At 47.4% G+C, this 18,001-nt stretch overlaps 8 protein-coding genes across 8 annotated transcripts; 6 read left to right on the top strand and 2 right to left on the bottom strand.

Annotated features, from left to right (window-relative positions):
- Window positions 1-39: 39 nt before the first annotated feature.
- Window positions 40-2,513, top strand: N7487_001118 (DUF3405 domain-containing protein; the record flags this gene model as incomplete). Its single annotated transcript, XM_056868866.1, has 7 exons — window positions 40-350; window positions 452-675; window positions 726-1,326; window positions 1,389-1,617; window positions 1,645-2,229; window positions 2,290-2,334; window positions 2,406-2,513. 7 exons carry the CDS (start codon window positions 40-42, stop codon window positions 2,511-2,513), a joined length of 2,103 nt encoding a protein of 700 aa, XP_056733650.1.
- Window positions 2,514-3,724: 1,211 nt separating this feature from the next.
- On the top strand, window positions 3,725-5,152 carry N7487_001117 (glycosyltransferase family 31 protein; the record flags this gene model as incomplete). Its single annotated transcript, XM_056868865.1, has 1 exon — window positions 3,725-5,152. The coding sequence occupies one exon, from the start codon at window positions 3,725-3,727 to the stop codon at window positions 5,150-5,152; it is 1,428 nt and encodes a 475-aa protein (XP_056733649.1).
- A 4,466-nt stretch (window positions 5,153-9,618) lies between these two features.
- On the top strand, window positions 9,619-11,609 carry N7487_001116 (putative C2H2 finger domain protein; the record flags this gene model as incomplete). The annotated part of the gene is made up of 5 exons (XM_056868864.1): window positions 9,619-9,876; window positions 9,989-10,596; window positions 10,649-10,788; window positions 10,838-11,197; window positions 11,220-11,609. The coding sequence occupies exons 2-5, from the start codon at window positions 10,185-10,187 to the stop codon at window positions 11,607-11,609; spliced, it is 1,302 nt and encodes a 433-aa protein (XP_056733648.1). The 5' UTR covers window positions 9,619-9,876; window positions 9,989-10,184.
- Window positions 11,610-12,690: 1,081 nt separating this feature from the next.
- On the top strand, window positions 12,691-13,201 carry N7487_001115 (uncharacterized protein; the record flags this gene model as incomplete). Its single annotated transcript, XM_056868863.1, has 2 exons — window positions 12,691-12,811; window positions 12,978-13,201. 2 exons carry the CDS (start codon window positions 12,691-12,693, stop codon window positions 13,199-13,201), a joined length of 345 nt encoding a protein of 114 aa, XP_056733647.1.
- Window positions 13,202-13,214: 13 nt separating this feature from the next.
- Window positions 13,215-14,131, top strand: N7487_001114 (uncharacterized protein; the record flags this gene model as incomplete). The annotated part of the gene is made up of 2 exons (XM_056868862.1): window positions 13,215-13,756; window positions 13,891-14,131. Coding segments are annotated over 2 exons (783 nt in total), but the record flags the coding sequence as incomplete, so codon positions are not given.
- A 38-nt stretch (window positions 14,132-14,169) lies between these two features.
- Window positions 14,170-15,124, bottom strand: N7487_001113 (putative HAD superfamily hydrolase; the record flags this gene model as incomplete). Its single annotated transcript, XM_056868861.1, has 2 exons — window positions 14,170-14,998; window positions 15,105-15,124. 2 exons carry the CDS (start codon window positions 15,122-15,124, stop codon window positions 14,170-14,172), a joined length of 849 nt encoding a protein of 282 aa, XP_056733645.1.
- Window positions 15,125-16,246: 1,122 nt separating this feature from the next.
- On the top strand, window positions 16,247-16,727 carry N7487_001112 (uncharacterized protein; the record flags this gene model as incomplete). The annotated part of the gene is made up of 3 exons (XM_056868860.1): window positions 16,247-16,298; window positions 16,363-16,499; window positions 16,572-16,727. The coding sequence occupies 3 exons, from the start codon at window positions 16,247-16,249 to the stop codon at window positions 16,725-16,727; spliced, it is 345 nt and encodes a 114-aa protein (XP_056733644.1).
- A 224-nt stretch (window positions 16,728-16,951) lies between these two features.
- On the bottom strand, window positions 16,952-17,737 carry N7487_001111 (isocitrate lyase/PEP mutase family protein; the record flags this gene model as incomplete). Its single annotated transcript, XM_056868859.1, has 1 exon — window positions 16,952-17,737. The coding sequence occupies one exon, from the start codon at window positions 17,735-17,737 to the stop codon at window positions 16,952-16,954; it is 786 nt and encodes a 261-aa protein (XP_056733643.1).
- Window positions 17,738-18,001: the final 264 nt, after the last annotated feature.

Below are 18,001 nucleotides of genomic sequence, written 5' to 3'. Positions count from 1 at the left end.
CACTCATTTTACCTCTCTTCTCTTTGCAACTTTCTTTCAATGCGTTTCACGGACAAATCTCCAGTTTCTCTGCAAAATTCGGTGAACTCGTTTCGCCGTTACACTCGAGGATGTTATCTGGCGCTGTTGACCTTACTATCATTGTTCATCCTCGCCAGCATTCTGCATCAAAAGCAAAACTATCTGCTGTGTATCTCTTTAAGTTTACAGTCTAATATAAAGCCATCCAGGTCTATCGTTATCCACCCAGGAGATATTATCAGTAGGAGCTCGCTGGAAGTGAGGCCACAAGATGATCAAGCGCCATTTGCCCATGAGCCAGTTGGGACTGGAACATTACGTGATGTTCGGTATGTCTTCCAACTGGTACTATTTCATATCTCCCCCACATATTATCACATGTCGTTTATCAATATATTCTTGACATCATATCCTAACTCGCTATCTATAGGGAAGAGAAATTCTATCGTGGGGGGACATTGACAGTGGCACACGAAAATGACGATATTAATCCCCCGATCCCTGTCATTTATGATCCTTATCCAGAGTACAACAGTGCGCAGTGGCGCAAAGAGTTTACGGGGAGACTCCACGTTTGTGAGGGCCCGCGAGGAAAGTCTCTGAGCCGCTCGAGTGCCCAAGATATGATGTCTGTTTATCCAGGTAACCAAAAAGGTATTTTTTTAGCTCTCCCGAAACCCAAGGTATCTTTAACAAGTCAATAGATTTCCCTGCACCCATGTTCGGGTCGTATCAGGCAACGGGCCTCGACGGAAATGTCTGTTCCAATCGCTTTTCTCGATTGGGTGCGTACGGGTACGGGAGTGATACCACTCACCCTACCTCTGGAGTCAATTGGAACGAGACCAACTGGGGGTCACTTCAGTCACAGTGCTTTGAGAGGAACGTTGGAAGATATTCCCCAAGTGAGACCAATTCACGCCCAATCAGGCTCACACTGCCAGTTCACCCTCGTGTTGCTGCACGCACCCTCCCTCGTGATCAACCAACTTCTTCGCCACATAGCTCACGGTACAAACCAAGATCAGCCGTTATCCTACGTGCGTGGCATGACATGGAATGGACCGAGAACCTTAAACAGAAGGTCCGGTCACTTATCACGGAGCTGTCGTTACACTCTGGTGGCGAGTATCAGGTCTTCGTCTTGGTTCACGTCAAAGATGAAAGCATCCCGATCTATACAGATGATGACGAGGTTATGAAGGAGATTAAGGCTCGGTTTATTCCACACGAATTCCGGGACATGGTTGTTCTTTTCAACGAGAATACTTTAAAATCATGGTATCCTAGAGTCGAGGAACACAGGTATAATGCCTTTTCGATTCCACAGTTATTGAATGTTGCCAGGTCTCCTAGCAATCCCGCAGCGCAAATTTTCAGTATTGGCAACCGGTTCAAATATTTTCTCAGGTGTTCCAGGACTTTGAGTATTACTGGCAATTGGAAGTGGATTCCAGATTCACCGGCCACTCTTACCATTTTCTCGAAAAGTCCGCGGAGTTTGCAAAACGACAACCGCGGAAATATCTTTGGGAGCGCAATGCCTACTTATACATTCCAGGTGCACATGGAATTTGGCAGGACTTTATCAAAATGGTTGGCTACTCTATGAAGGGCTGAAAGAGTGTTTGGGGGCCTATTAGCATCCATCAAATAACCCCAATAGGCCCCAAGCCCCCGGTCGCTTTCCCAGAAGATGATAAGTATGAATGGGGTGTTGGCGAAGAAGCAGATCTCATCACCTTTCTCCCGATCTTCGATCCTACTGATACACAATGGCTATTCAGGAATCTGCTATGGGGACTTCCAGAAGATGTTCCACGGCGAACATCCCCTGTGGCCATGGGGCATGTATCAAGGGAATTATTGCACCAGATGCATATCATACAGATCCAACGAGGAATGGGTTTGGTTTCTGAAATGACGCCTCCTTCGCTTGCTCTCTGGCATGGACTTAAAGCCGTCCACGTGCCCCAACCTCTTTATCTTGACGGTAAATGGACATCGAAGGAGATCAACCGAATCATGAACCTAGGTGAACCTAATAAGATCAACGGTGGACCTGACAGCCTCTGGAACTGGGACCATCTATGGGATCACATTCTCTATCGATTGACATACATGTTTACAACACAAACTGCGGAGGATTTATATCGGAGATGGCTAGGCTACCCGATCGATCCTAATCAATACACCGATGGCACCTATGTGAGTCTAGAATCGCTGATTAGGTCTTATTTCCGTGCTGACCGCTTGTCCTATATTTAGCACCAAGATAGCGCCGGTCGAAATTGGTTTGAAACCGGCGACTTAGTAAGTTCATAACTTCCCATAAATATGAGAAACGGAGACCATTTGAACTAACAGCCATCTTTTTTTTCTAGCGGGAGGACTTGTATGGACCACTCTGTTTTCCATCTATGTTACTTCATACTATCAAAAACACGGGGGAGACGGAGAAGAAGGGAGAAGCCATGGCAGTCCCTGTTTGAGATTCCTTCACCCTTCACGATGTATGCATTTGTTAATTTTGATGATATCCATTTATGTACGGAGTATATTTAACTTGAATTCTTACTACTTATGAACGTCTAATGCCTCTACGCTAACTACCAGCTACGCATCTTGGAGGATATAATGCGGAGGACGATGAAATCTAGAAATAACAAGAAATATGCACACAATGAATGCGCAAGACACCTACGTTTTCTTTTACGACTCCAGTAAGCCCCACTAGGATTGAAATTGGCATTGGGCTAGGTCGGCTCGACCCCCATAAGATTCGGAGTATGGAGTACGGAGGATAAAGTACGTACAAAGTACATATCGGCCACGCCTCAAAAGGTTCTAAGAAAAGAAGAGTAAGTGGCTGGAATATCACCCAAGGATCTTCAATCAAGAGAGTGGGGCGGAGTGAGAGCATAGTGAGAAGGGCGAACCAAACTGGACCGAAGAGGCTCCAAAGTGTATATCAAATGTAAACCTTTGCCGAGTACATCATACAACACCCGGCGTCCGGATATTACTCCGTTGTAATTGTAGTGCTTATCTCGAGAGAAATAGCGTCTTGGCTGTCAAAGCCAACTGGACGGAGTTACACACGGGTAGAGGACGCGCGGATGTGGGGACCGGAGGAATCAGAAACGAGTAAGAAAACGAGATCGCTACTTAGAAGGTCTTGGCATTGGCATGGTTGTACTCTCTACTCCGTACGGAGTACTTTGTACTTTGTACCCTTAGGAGTTTAGAGAATCATCATGTTAGATAGTATTAGTATGGAGAAGAAATTGTCATAGAATCTATGTCGTCCCTTTTATACTGACTATCAACTCGTACCTGAAGATCATTTCCAACCAATTTCGCTGCCGAATCCTGCATATACGAGTACACACGTGACTCCCGCCAAATGGACCCCTTCAACGTCATCGATCGTCTCTCAGACCCCTTAGAGAATTGGCCCTGTCCATTTTCCATGGAACCATGATCGTCCCTTGACCCTTGGCTTTTAATTTCAATCTTTTTTCTCTTTTTCCTCATCCTCATCCTCATCCTCATCCTATCCCTATTCCTCAACCCTCTCCAAACCATCAGGGTATATTTATACACTTTCAATCCCCCTACCGTGGGCCCTTGATTGTGTTCTAGACCAATTTTTTGTCTCCGCAATGCGGTAGAATCCGGACACAACCTCACAACACAAAATATGATATTCAGCGCCCGGGATGGGTCCGTTCCAGGGGCATCATGGGCCTGGAAAAAGGTGCTGCGGTTTGGAGTTGTCTTCTTGTTCGTGGTAGGGTTTATCGCCGTATTATGGCCTCCAGGCGAGCCAGTGAAGCTGCCGCTGCAGACGGCTCCCAACATCACCCTCGCCCCTAGTGTCTCGTGCGATCTCGATTACGAAAAATTGGCATCCATGGATGTTCTCAAAGTCGCCCAATACACTCGTCGAGAGATCGTCCTCGATATGACGGATGAACCAGTACCCTACACGCAGTGGCTTGAACAGCCGCTCTTGGAAGAGCCGAAGGGAACTGAGGGAGCAGCGGACGGGTGCTCAATTCCAACACCAATGTCCTTGCAGGTTCCTCACGCGCCGAAATTGGCGAACGCATCACACATCGATTTTGGAGTCGCGACCAGTGTCGAGAGATTGAACGAGTCTCTGGATGCGTTCGCCCACTGGGCTGGATACTCGCGCACTCGTATTTTCGCGCTGATCGAACCGGATCGCTCGGAGTTCGGAATCCGGGATGTCAAGGCCAAGGCCGACGCTCTGGGGGTTAACCTCCACATCACAGAGTCGGACGATGACTACCTCAACCGATACTTCGCACTTATCCCTCTTTTGAAGGAAAATGCCCGGGAAACAACGCAATGGGGCTGTATCATTGACGATGACACATTCTTCCTGTCGATGTCCAGACTAGTGGACGCGCTGGCTAAATACGACCACACCACCTCCATGTATATTGGCGGATTGTCAGAGTCTATCCCGCAGATTGCGGCATTCGGAATGATTGGATTTGGAGGCGCGGGCGTCTTCTTATCAAAACCCCTTTTGGAGGAAATCACCAACGTATACGACAAGTGCTCTGCGATGGATTTCACAGGCGATCGCCGCATCGCCATCTGCGTGTACCGCTACACCCAGACCCGACTGACGGTAGACCACCGTCTGCGACAGCTGGACCTGATGCACGACGCCTCTGGATTTTTCGAGTCCGGTCGTGAGCCCCCGCTCACGGTGCATCACTGGAAGTCCTGGTTCCACGCCGATATGCCGAAGCTAGCCGTGGTCTCCGAGCTATGCGGTGACAGCTGTCTCCTCCGCAAATGGCACTTTGGCGACGGCTGGATCCTAACGAACGGATTCTCAGTCATCAAGTATCACGCCGACCCGGACCAGGACGATATCGCCATGGAGCAGACCTGGGATCCCCACAACGGTGCCAATGACGAATCTTACCTACACGAATTGGGTCCCCTGCGCCGCAAGGATGAGCACAAACAGACCTACCAGCTACTAGATGCCGTCCACGAACCGAAAGATCGTGTCACTCAGTGGTATGTCATGCGCGATGAGAAGAACGGTGATCAAATCTTGGAGCTGTCATGGCGCATGAGATAAATATGAATTTGTTTTGGCTTGTACCTGTACGGAACGTGTATAGCCCGGGCTCCTTTATAAGGCCTGCGGGCCCCGGCGGTCTGCTGGATCAATAAGCCCACTTTCAGGCGCAAGGGTAAAGGAAGGCCTCTTTGCATGGAGTTTCGTTTCGCTGTTTATAGATGATAGATACACCTTCTGTCTAACTCTAATGAGTTGAATAATGTGATATGGATGCTTTTTGGGTCATCTTTTGTGTTTAAGATTGTAGCTGTTGTTGAAGATATAGTTCCGAGGAAGGATCTTCTCGAGTACATTGGCGGCTGCTGGCCTTGACAGGTCTCAATTAGTTGTTCTAGTTTTGATTTAGGGCAATGGCCTTATCGTCCACTGATCTGCTAGGGCCTTTTCAATATAGGACTGGGCACAGGTGTCTACAAAGTATACTAAATATCCGTAGAGGACTGTGATGATAAAGCCAAGAGCAAGGCAGGGGAAGGGGAAGGGGAACAAAAAGGGAACAGGTGGGTAAGACCCGCCTCTCTACCATGGCAAGCAAGGCCGCCAAAGTTCTGGAGGCCATAGCTCCCCGATAGACATTATGCTGTACCATGGAACCGATTAATATCCCCCTTGCATATCCCATGTGGATATGTATATACATATTTCTTGGTCTTTTGTGACTAGCGGATCGACAGGTGCCAAACATGTGGTTTGTTGTTCTATATGTTCTACGGAAGTATTTAAAATATATATATTCAAGAACCGGGTTTCTAACCATAATCACTGGAGTCTTGTTTACCTATTTGAAAATTTAAATATAATGTTAGAACTAAACAATAACACCAAAGATGCCATATATATATATCTGCTAGCCGCGAGCTACAAAATCGAGAAAGAAACAAAACACTTCTGGATCTACACTTCAAGTCTGCGAACACACGGGGTGCTATCTGACCACCATCCACCGGAGAAAATAACGGCTTGTAGTAACATCTAGTACGGAGTACTCCGTACATCGCAGGGGAATGCCGTGACCCAGCGAAGATCCTATGGAACCCCTGAAGATCGATCGGCGTTGAATGTCGATCAATGATACTATGTGCAATATACCGGATGTGAGACCAAGTGGAGTAAACAGTAAGCAGTAGACAGTAAACAGTTAGCTGCAGTGTACGGAGTACACAATCCAAAACTAGTTGATACTTCGGAAGAGTGGGAAGGACAGAGACTATTAACGTTGACCCGGCAACCTGGATCAAGTTCCGTCAAACGAAACCAGATACATACGCAATCTTGGGTCTCCCGGCAGTCAAGACTAGAATGCGAGATGGGAATTGAAAGGAAAGTGCTGTTTCAGTCTACATTGGTATTTATGTTCAACCATATTACTTTCATATCGAGTCACCTCCCAGTGGAGAGCATGGGGCATGGTGCGACGCAATGCTTCAGGGTCATGTGCATTAGCTTCTACGCCACGTGTTTGGTACGGAGTATATTTGGGTGTTACCCAGGGATATTTAGCATGGTTTCTGCAGTTGGACTCGCGCAGCAAGCTGAGACGAGCTAGTGTCGACTTATCTGTGACTATTTACCTTGGTGTGATGAGTTAGGCACATCAGTGGGGTCAGTGCTCAATTTCCCCAGGAGGAGTTGTGACATCAGAGTGGAATCTGCGTCAGAAGACAACGGGAAAATGGGCCTTTTTTTTGTCATAGCGCCAGCGGCTGTTCCTGGATTTTGTGGATATTTGTTTTTCCTACATATATCATGCTATGTAGGTTGACAAAATAGGGCATGTCTGATCTTCCAAGGCTAATAGATTACCCCTAGGGGCTTCGGGGAGGGAAGAATCCCATAACTCCACCTAATTTGTCAGAAACTAACTTTGCAGTCATAAAACACCCCCAAAATTGACCTGTACAGGACATGCTCCATCCCAGGGGCCTACGGGAGTACAGGCTGAAGGAAAATGTTCTACTAATAGAAAATATGGAGACTAGCGCAAACATGATACACCAAGACACGTCTCAGCCACAACCATGTGGGAATCGCCCCGTGTCGAGCCATCCAATGTGCATCGGCCTGACCCGCCTTAGTTCGATTTTGTGTTTTATTGGCGATTGCTCAAAATCAAGGAAAAATAGTTAATGGTGAACTATAATAAATCAGCTTGCCAGTCATTGGCTCATCAAATCCCTAAAATGCCAATGTACTGTTTATTCGGCCTCACACGGATCTGCACGGTATTTACAAAAAAAATATCGTAGAGGGGAGATAATCTCCGCAACTCCCCGCAGGATCCGAATTGAGTCCAAACTTGGCAGGTGCAGTATGCAGGATGATGGGGTGTCGTCACTTTCGTCACAATTGCCAGGGATGTGTGTTAGCTTGGTGAGTGGCTGAGAACGGTAGGTGTGTGAGAAAGAGTGTATGTGAGAGGATAGGTGATCATGCCAATGGAGAGGGAATAAAACAACATAGCCCTGGAAAGTCACCTGGGCACCATATGACTAGACCAGTCATCCTGGTGCCCAACCCCCCTTTTTTTATGTTTTATTTTATTTTACTTCTAGGCAGAGACATGCTGGGCTGTGTTGAACTAATTCTTTTTTTTTTTTCTTTACATTAATCCCTCGATGTGAAGGGTATAGTGCACAGGCTCAGGGAGGATCTCCTGGTAAGGCTCCGAACCGTGCGCAGCATGGGGGGCCGCGCATGTCTTTTTTTTTCTTCCTACGGCTTCCACGGCTTCCACGGATGTTCCATAATCCTTCTGGCGGCCTTCTGGAAGGTAAGGAGAAGGCTTGGCGGAGCCATCCGTGCCGTCTTTCGTGGTAGAGTGGGTTTCCCAGAGGCTGAAAGCAGCCGGTGCCCTCTAGTGCCCCCGGAAGGGAAAAGGGGCGGATGAGATGGGTGTAATTACCGATGCACACCGGATTAGCTCCACTGCAGGATCGTCAGAGTTCATGTAATAAGACAAGAGGGGAGAGGATGGTGAGAATAAAAAGTCGAAAGTGAGTTCGTCCTACCAATCAGTGTAAATCGTGTAACCTATATGCTGCGTGAGGTACAGAATATAGAATACGGAGTACGGAGTACAGAGTGCAGGTTACAGGTTACAGGTTACCATTGTAATAACGGAAACCTTCTAGAAGGTAAATCTCGATTTTGCGATATATTCGGCTAACAATAGTCGGGATGCGCTATCGAGGTAATCTCCCAATATAAAAATAAGTATAATCATTCCATGTGTCGCACCATGAGAAACCTGCATGTCATGGTCGATCACCGAAGTCTCCCGTTTCGATTTTTTGGGGGCTTTATTTTTATTTCTTTGTGTTTTTATCGCAAAATCCGGCAGATGAAAAATGATATATTTTCTTTTTTAGCTTCAGGGGTCGTAGTTCAGGCCCCCCTTTAATACTGGTGTATATGGGACTCTATTAACGGCTTCCATATTTTAGTTCTATTAGTTCGATCCTATTCTTGATTTGGGTCTTGGTCTGGGGAATGGACGTCAAATTTACAGGGTATATCCCGAGAGAAATTTCAGGAGGCTATATCGAGGATAATAATAAGGAAATTGTTCGGATCGGCCTTTTGTATCCATTTTCGCACGGGGGGAAGGGCACGTTGTGGATCCTTCTGGTGCGGCCAGGTTTCCTTCTAGCGGGCTTCGCTGGGTCCGACTAGGGAGAACTAGCCCTTCTAGAAAGGGACTTGAGTTTAGGAGTCTTGGGTTGTTGGGGGATGGTTATTATTATAGGAGTATAACCTTGCGAAATGTGAAAGAGGTATATATTTACTCCGTATATGAATGTACAATATATCCAAAGTGAGATTTGAAATATGGACATATAATACTTAAAATACTAAATCAAAACCCCAAAAAATCAACCCAAAAAAATAGAGAAGTAAATAAATGATGTACAAAAGATGCAGACAGTGGCACCTACCACACCTAAATCACCTAAATATAATGTAATAATCATATTTCCTCTTTCTATTTCTTTCCCCCCTTTCTCATCTTCTACTCTTTTTAACCCTTCGCTTTCCTTTCTTCTTTTTTTCATCTTCGATCTTCATCTTCTTTGTCTATTTTCCTCTTACCCCCACTTAACCGGTCTGCGCGACTTCCTAACTTCCCTCGAACCTCTTTTTATTTGGATTCTTTACCATAGTATCTTGAAACATCAAGCTTCCTAAAGGTGTGTTTTTGCTTCACTCCTTACCTTCACCGCGATTTGCCAGTGATGACGCATCCCGCCTATTCACCTTGGCTGCCCAACCCTCTCTGCCTGCGCTGTTATCTTGGGTTTCATGAACACGGACAATTTCCCCATCTGTGCTTCTTTTTCATTTTCCTGGAACTTCCCCCACCGAGGCGCACAGGCAAGAAGATCACGGGCTTACAGCACGATGGAAATACCTCGGAATCGCAACCATTGTGATATTTCATTTCATGCTGACAGCTCTTTTTTCCCCCAATAGAAACCTTGATAGGGATGGTAGACCTATAGACCTATCTTTCTTCCACCCTTCACCGAACGATCACGCGTTCCGCCTTTAGCCGACCACAACATTATTTCCTGAGCTTGGCTTTTTCTTTGGCAGAAAGCCCATCGTTTCGATACCTCTTACGCAACCTTGCATTCCACTGCAGAAAAGTGGAGAATCTACCCCGTCCCATTCTTCGTTGAGGGACTGTCCAAGACATTACGTGTAATACAGGTTCACGCAGGGTGAGTGTCTAGTCCAAGGTCTTCCCACGAATTGCGCGCTCGCGGAGTTTTTGCAGAATCGAGCTCGTTCGACTCTACCGAAAACTGGTTCTGACTATTTCGTGACTTGCAGAGCTTGCCATTTGTGACCCGAATCTCCCTCCCAACGACCCGCCACCCTTCATATCAACCAGTCCTTACGCGTACAGGACGTCGAATCCAATAAGTTATCGGACTACGTCGGAATACTAGTCGTGGAAGGTCTGCCGAAGGACGTCTTCGAAAGCAGTCCTTGACCGCGGTCCCTTTGCTACTTGCTGGGTCGGGTCATGGACTTCACGACCATCCTGAACAGGAAAAACTCCGCAGCCGCCGCCGCCGCCGCCGAAGCGCAGTTACAACAACAGTACTTTCAACAGAGTGCACAGTTACACACCGGAGCTTCGCCCACCATGAAGAGCGAATCAGGTGGCTCGGACAACCCTGTCAACGCATACCCTCCTCACGGCCCTCCGCCCATGCAAATGGATGGCGGACTTGCCGATTCCTTCTATTATGCACAGCCCACGGGTTCAACCCCTCGAAACATGGCCTATGCCCCCGCGGGATACGCTGGCGATCCCCAGATGCAGCAGGAGCCTGTCCCACAGGGAAGAGCCGGAATCGAACCACCGCCAAAGACTTTCCACTGCTCAACCTGTAACAAGGGCTTCGCACGGCGCAGTGACCTTGCCCGACATGGTATGTATATCCTCCAGAAGTTTCGGAGATGCCGCCACTGACAATTTATTAGAGCGTATTCATACCGGAGTTAGACCCCATGCTTGCGAGTGGCCAGGATGTGGAAAGCAGTTTATCCAACGCTCGGCTTTGACAGTACATTCTCGTGTACACACCGGAGAGAAGCCCCATATGTGTGAGAGATGTGGCAAGGTGTGTATTTTTCCTCTTTTGGCTCTGGCTAGATCTAACATTTATTCAGCCCTTTAGCGACTCGTCTTCGCTGGCCAGGCACCGCCGCATTCACTCTGGCAAGCGGCCCTACAAATGCCCGTATGCCAACTGCCAGAAGACCTTCACGCGCCGTACGACGTTGACACGCCACCAAAATCACCACACTGGGACCATTGAAGAAGCCGCTGCTGAAACAGAGGCCCAGTTGCGGCAAAATAAGGATCGTGGACGCCCTGGCGAGGGAATGTTTTCCGAGCACGCTTCCATCCATTCTACGCCGTCACCCGCGCAACACCCGTCCATGTCACCTGGTGGTGAGCTCCCGCCGCTGAACATGCATCGCTCTGCCGGCGACTACTATATGGGCACCGGTCCTATCCCGCCTCATGTGCGTAGCGATTTCCCCCAAGGCAGCCCCCCGGGCTTCCCCGACTGCGACCTCTCCTTCGCTGTCCAGCTACGGCAGTGCGCCTCACACCCGGCCATCTATGACCTCGCATCCATATGCTCCGCCTCAACCTCTTGAGCCCCCGGCAAACAGTGATCACCGCCCTAATAGCGTGAACGGCAGCCCACACATGACCAGTCTTGGATGGGCCTCGCCATCTCACGGTAGCATGCCGTCGCCCGGATCAGCCAACGACTTCACTTACCCTGAACCCACTGGCCCCGCGTACCCGACATCGATGCCGCCGCATATGTACTTCCCCAACTCTACCATTCGCCGGCCTACCAGCACCGAGCCGGAGAACTACGAAATGAAGCCCCGAGGTGACCACACATGGTCCACGGCCGTATGATGCGATTCGCAGCTCATACTTGCCATTGTCTCGCAAGAGCTTTGAATTTTCCATTATTTCCTTTGTCTAATAGGTTCATTGCATAAGCCCCTTGATTCCCACGAGAGAATACATCTATGCCTCTCGATTGATTTCTTATTTCCTTTGTTTTTCATGCATTTTTCTTATCCGTTTGTACTTATATTGATGGGAAACCAGCGCACTGGAAGGAGTCGGACGGTCTGATCGTGTTTCCAAATCTGCGATTTATTGTTTTGTTTCAACATGTCATCTCGCTTTTGCAACACCCCCATTTTCTTTTGTTAAATGCTTGCGGATGACATTACCGAGACACGATCAGATGAGGAACTGCATCCATGGAATTGATAGAGGGTTGGACTAGGGATTGCCTTGGGTATGGATGGGTTCGGGAAAGGGTCTGGGTTTGTTTTTTAAGGAGACTCCTGATTCTGGTGTCTGGTTGGGATTTAGTTATGCGTGTTTATTCCGCTGTTTTTCTTTTCTTATTGTTTCATACATCTAATTATTGTATTGCTTTTTTTTATTGACTGTTGTTTCCGGTGTCCTTTGCTTTTTCGCTGCTCTCCGACGAATACCATCTTTCAAATGAGGTCGTCGTCGTTCACTAGTGTTTGTATGGTTGTATAATAGAACTATGATAATAGACAGTCATTGAATTCGTGTTTCTTGTCAGATCGAATGATATATAGATAATATCTTCCTATAAGATGCCCCAACGAATATGTACATGTGTTCCTCTATACACCGAATTTCATCACTGTATGAGGGCCACCTTAGTCTTACTATATCTCTTAGTTCGGGTTCTCTATTGGCGTTGTAGCTGTATCACAATACGCCCTAAAAGGCTGTGCTCTTCATCTAAGAATTCATAGATACATCTATCAGCGCGAATTCGAATGCATGTTGCAAGAGCTCGAGAGTCGGCATCCCAAGTACCGGATCAAACGACGTATCCAATCGGGTACACAAGACGGAGAAAAATGGACTTCATGGGACCAGGGAACACCCTGATGGTGCGAAGAGTAAAATATTTCATATGATACTCGAGGAGGATCACAATATGAACGCCATGCATCCTTCGCTTGGGTGGGAACACGTGGTGAAGAATAATCTTCGTCCGCTTTTCAACGTTTGTAAGGCTGTTGCCCAAACCTTTGTTCGAGCCGACGTGGAAGTCGTACGTTGGAAGAAACTTTGGGGTTGACAAGTAGGAAAATGCAAACCAGAAAATGCCATTAAAGAGCACTTCTTGCTCTTTTACGAGTCAGTGACAGATCGAGGTTGAAAGACCAACAACTTAGTGCTATATCTTTGGTTGAGAAGGTCAGCTAATTTTCAGAATTCTAGTTAGTCGCCCGCGAATCTTGTTCGACTCATACCTCATGGAAACGGTGATTGGCCTCCTTCTCAACGACAAAGAAACATGTCTTCTTACCAAGAGCCTTAGCGGTGAGGATCTACCTGAACCCACCAAGTTTCTCTATGAGGCCTTGCATGATGCTGTGCATCTTGTTGCACTAGACTCGAGGAATATCAATACGCGACGATGGGCGACTTGTCCAGTGGATTAGTCCCAAAAGGTAGCAATTTGATGGTCTCTTCGATACTGCTCGCAGTATTTGCGAGTCCTCAACACATCCGGATCAGGATTCCCTACTTGCAGATATCCAATTTTGTCTAGGAGCTATTGCCATGGATGCGATTGACAAGGAATGTTCTTTCAATCTAGTTTCCCAAATCTGCAAAGAGCTGGGAACCGGGGACGACAGATTATACCTCGCCTACGCAGAGCGAGGGATCCTACGAGTCCAGGACAGACGGTATGAGGAAGGGGAGGCCGATCCTAACGACGCACTGCGGACACGCAAAGATCTCCAGAACTACATTCCGCGATCAGGCGAGGCCAATCTGAGCTGGGCCCTTCTTTTTCAGGACAAGCGTGAAGAGTGCAATACACTTCTTCTTAATAGCCTGGCGAGTAGAGAGAAAGCATTGGGAAAGAATTATAGGAAAGATGTCCGGACTGGTTCTTTATGCTATTGGCAACCTCCGGGCTGTGCAAAGCCAGTGGGAGGAAAGTTTCAGTTACTACCGCAGAGCATGGCACCACATGCGAGAAACAGTTGGTGAGAGGGACTTTTACACTGCAAATGTCGCCCATAAGATTTCCCAACACCTAATCCGCTTGGACCGAAGTGAGGAGGCGATCTAAGCCCTTCCATTTAACTAGGTCGCTTAACACCTTTCTAACTTCTCTTAGTGATATGATCAACGAATCACTGGAAACTTGGTCGGTTGATCCAAATGCGCATGAGAACGAGATCGCTCGGACTACTTTCCTCACGGGAAAGCTGTTGTCGGCTATAGGTAAGATACAAAAGGCTTCTATTGCCTTGAGAGTTGTTTGTCGCTTGAGGAAAAAGATCACCAAGGAGAATCTGGGTTTAAATAGTTTGACGATGGAAGATTCTGACGAAATTGTTGCTTTTTGGGCTCGTTGATAAGTCTATTTCTAGTACCAAATTGAATTGCAACTGTTCTATGAAGGTGTTTGAGATACCACATCGAGGCCATACTTCTCGTAATCAAAGTGTTCTAGACTAGGTATACTTTCAGCCCAGCCATCATCAACCTCTCCTAGCTGCCAGTCGTCTCCTACCTTAAATCTTCCCGACCTACCAGCCAAGATATCCTTGTGCATCGGCTGATACTCGACCGCTACATCTGGATGCGGAACCCAGACAACTCTCATCCCAGCCCGTCTTCCAGCCTCTACACCAGCGATGCTATCTTCGAATACCAAACACTCACTGGGCAGGATGGGATTTTCCCCGGGGTTTATTTCTGAATTCAATATCTGCAGCGCGAGCAAATAAATGTCGGGGGCTGGCTTCCCTCGACCCTGTCGCACTCGTGGATCATCACCTAGAACTCTTCTATCTGAACGGAAGAAGCTCAGCAATAGTTTCGATTCCGGCCCCGAAGTTTTCAACTCATAACTACGGGTCTTTGTGCTGGAAGCCAAAGCCAGCTGAATCGTGTCCCCAGACGAAGCACTTCGTGCACGGCTCAGACTCGACAGAATATTCTCCGCGCCAGGTAGAGGCCTGCAATCCGGAAAACGTAGTCGCATGCCTTCACTGGATTCACGGGCGAATTGCTCGCGCGAGATAGGCAACTTGGCCCAGTTATGGAATACATCGCCATTTGTAGAGTCCGCGACACCCATGAGTTGGGCTTGAATCGACCGAGTCAAAGGAGGCCTCCCGTACTTTTCCAACAATTGGTTCGTGGAGAGACCGATTATGTCTTCGGAGTTGATGAGGAGACCGTCCATGTCGAAAATGCAGGCCCGCACTGCGGGGAAGCTGATGGTCTTTGTTAGCTTCGGATTTTATTTATATTCATCTGTTTACACTCGATAATGCATGCGCTGAATTTCGTATATAAATGCCTATTTTGGAGGTCACTCACTCTGTCCTGGGGAGAGCCATGAGAACCGATGAAGGTAAACTTTGACCCTAATATGATGTCACTGGGAGTGGTATGAGGGATGAGAGGTGATTTGGGATTTGGGTCCCAAAGCCCAACCCACCTTCGCACCCACAATCCTCAAAGGGTTTGGGGGCGCAGGGGTTAAACATCCCTTACACTGCTTTGGTATATTTTGTATGATATTCTCATATAAAAGGTACTTAGTCTTTAAATTCCTACTTATAGTAGAATATGGATATGAACTGTAATACTCCAGGATCAAAAAGTGCCAACTTCTAGAAGGCCTGTCATTCAATAGGGTTTCATCTGCTCATAGGAATATCAGACGGGATGGTAAGAAGGGTTCACCATCAAGGTTTGACTTGGAACTAATTAATTGGAGACAGCTGGTTAACTTGGAAATCTCGTGTTAACGTCGAGTAGGATCGAGTTATTCGCCAAGAAATGCCACAGAATATTTCGTTGGTTAAGAAGTCATATCCCTAAGATGCATCAGTCTAATCTGGGTTGATGATATCAGTAAGTGCATGGCGTACAGCGAAGAGTTCGTGCCGTTTTTGTTCGGTACATGGAGAATTGTTTGGTCTTGATATAATCTACTATGTGATAACAAGTTGCTTAAGGTTTATTGTATATTTATGACCTAAGATGAAAAACCTGAACTATCAAGTCAAATCGATGGCTCTACCAGTCGGCAACTTTGCCCAGCAAGTTTAACATCATCGGTCACGTTGCTATACATCAAAAGAAGCCAACAAAGTAAGATCTTGAATCATGAAGAATGTCTCACACAAAAGCCAATTCTAATTCGAGTTTACCGAACTCCTCGTGTTGGCCCTCGTATTCATGTGGCGTTGGGAGAACCGCGGTAGAGATGGAGAGTCTGGGGTAGTGGCAAATGACCTGAACTTGAAACATCACTATCAATTGGTGTAGATGGCTTCGTATCAAGTCATCTGGTCGTGTATTTCAAGGTTCGCTCGAAAGTTGACGCTTTAGGCATTTCCGTGTCTTGGTGTGTAGTGTATATATAGACACCGATAGAAGTGCTTTACTCCCAATTTCAATCAATCGACCACACTGTCTCACACAACTAAGATTGAAACACTGAAGCCAGGAATATGTATCTCTATAAAGCTCTCGGCCTTGTCCTCACTCACCTCACCCTGAGCCGTAAGCATTTCAACCAACACTTACATCAAACCCCACCCTACTAACCACATCTTCCAACAAACAGAAGCAGCAGCTTGCCCAACAGGAGGATGTGGCACTGCTGATGCCTGCGTCCTTACCGAGAAATGCACAACGGCGACCTTTGTCTCGCCCTCGACAACAACCATCACAACCTGTGTCCCAACACCCACCTGCGCGGGAGTATACTGTAAGTATCGAGATACCACACCTAAACATGAAAGTTGGAACGTATCTCATTCTAAACAATACTAGCATCCTGTGAGTTCGGCAACCCGAACAACCAATGCTGCTCGGGTTACTGTGCTGCTAGTAAATGTCGATCGACGGATGATAATTGGCCAGCCTGTAGTGAGGATAATGGGCCCTGCGTTGTTGATGAACACTGCTGCTATGGGAATCCCTGCGTAAATGGGATCTGTGTCCGGACTTGATGATACAGGATCGCCGTATATCAGAATGCCTGCAACAATTCTACTTGGAATAAATCATGATTTCGATGTGTGTATTGGATTAAGGGCAGACAGTTTATTTTGGGCTGCATGACTCGTTCTCGATGTATTGAATACCTAACCTATGACTCATGTAATGCTATCCATGAATTTTGTCTTTGACAAGGATAATGACGCACGTACTCACATAGCCAACACTTGCTCAGCCCGCTCGGTAAATGCCTTCATAGCAGTTCGCCACAACTCCGGCCCAACACTAATTCTCGCAACGCCCAACGCCCGAATCTCCTTCACCCCCAGAAATCCCTCTCTTAAATTCATCTTCACATTAACCATACCCCCTAGGGCGTCAACCAACCTCGTAACCTCCGTACTCGAAACACCCCTCCCACTAGGCCCACCCCAAACAAATACCGTAGTAGCACCGGCCTTCAAAAACGCTTTCCCACGCTCAATGGCCTCCTCCACAGTCCCATTCTCCGTCAGCAACACATCAGTTCTAGCATTGACCACGAAGTCCGGAACCCCGGCCGCCTTTGCCGCCTGAACAGCAGCCGCAACTCGCGCCGTAGCCTCATCCACCGACCGCAGCACACCACTCGCATCCATATCTTCGAGATTACACCCCACAGCGCCTAGCGCGATGACCTGTTTAATAGTATCTGCCAACTCAGAGGCATCACCGTGCCCATCTTGCACATCAACGGTCAATGGTTTAGTAGGGTTGGTAGCGCGGACGGAGGCGGCGATTGCGGCTATCGCGGTCAGGTTTTGGGTTTTTGTTAGGGCGTTATCGTCGACGCCGATCGTTGCGGCGATCGCGTAGGACCCTGTTGCGATGGCGGGTGCTGTTGGTAACGAGGCAATTATGGAGGCCGTTGCGGCATCGTAGACATTTGTTAGGATTAGGGGGTTGCCGGGTTGGTGGAGGGAGCGGAAGTGTTTGGCGATGTCGTTTTGGGTTGACATTTTGTGTATGCTGTATTCTGTATGCTGTATAGCCTATGTATGGATAGAATGTTGGATATTAGATTGCTAAATATGTTGTACTACGGGGTACATATAATACAATGAATGGAGAAAAGTCCTGAGTCATTGAATACGAGGTTGTCGAAACAATGACGAAGTTTTTCGGAGCCGATAGTTCTGCAGGTCATCGATCGGATTTGAGCAAGGCAGACAATGGGGGATATTATTTCCCCCTGTCTCAGACTAGACAGCTGGAGAATAAGC

The sequence above is a fragment of the Penicillium crustosum genome (assembly GCF_028827405.1).
Source record: "Penicillium crustosum strain IBT 35664 chromosome Unknown utg000001l_segment0_segment0, whole genome shotgun sequence".
In the NCBI taxonomy this organism is placed as follows: Eukaryota; Fungi; Ascomycota; class Eurotiomycetes; order Eurotiales; family Aspergillaceae; genus Penicillium; species Penicillium crustosum.
This window is presented reverse-complemented; position numbering and strand designations above follow the sequence as displayed.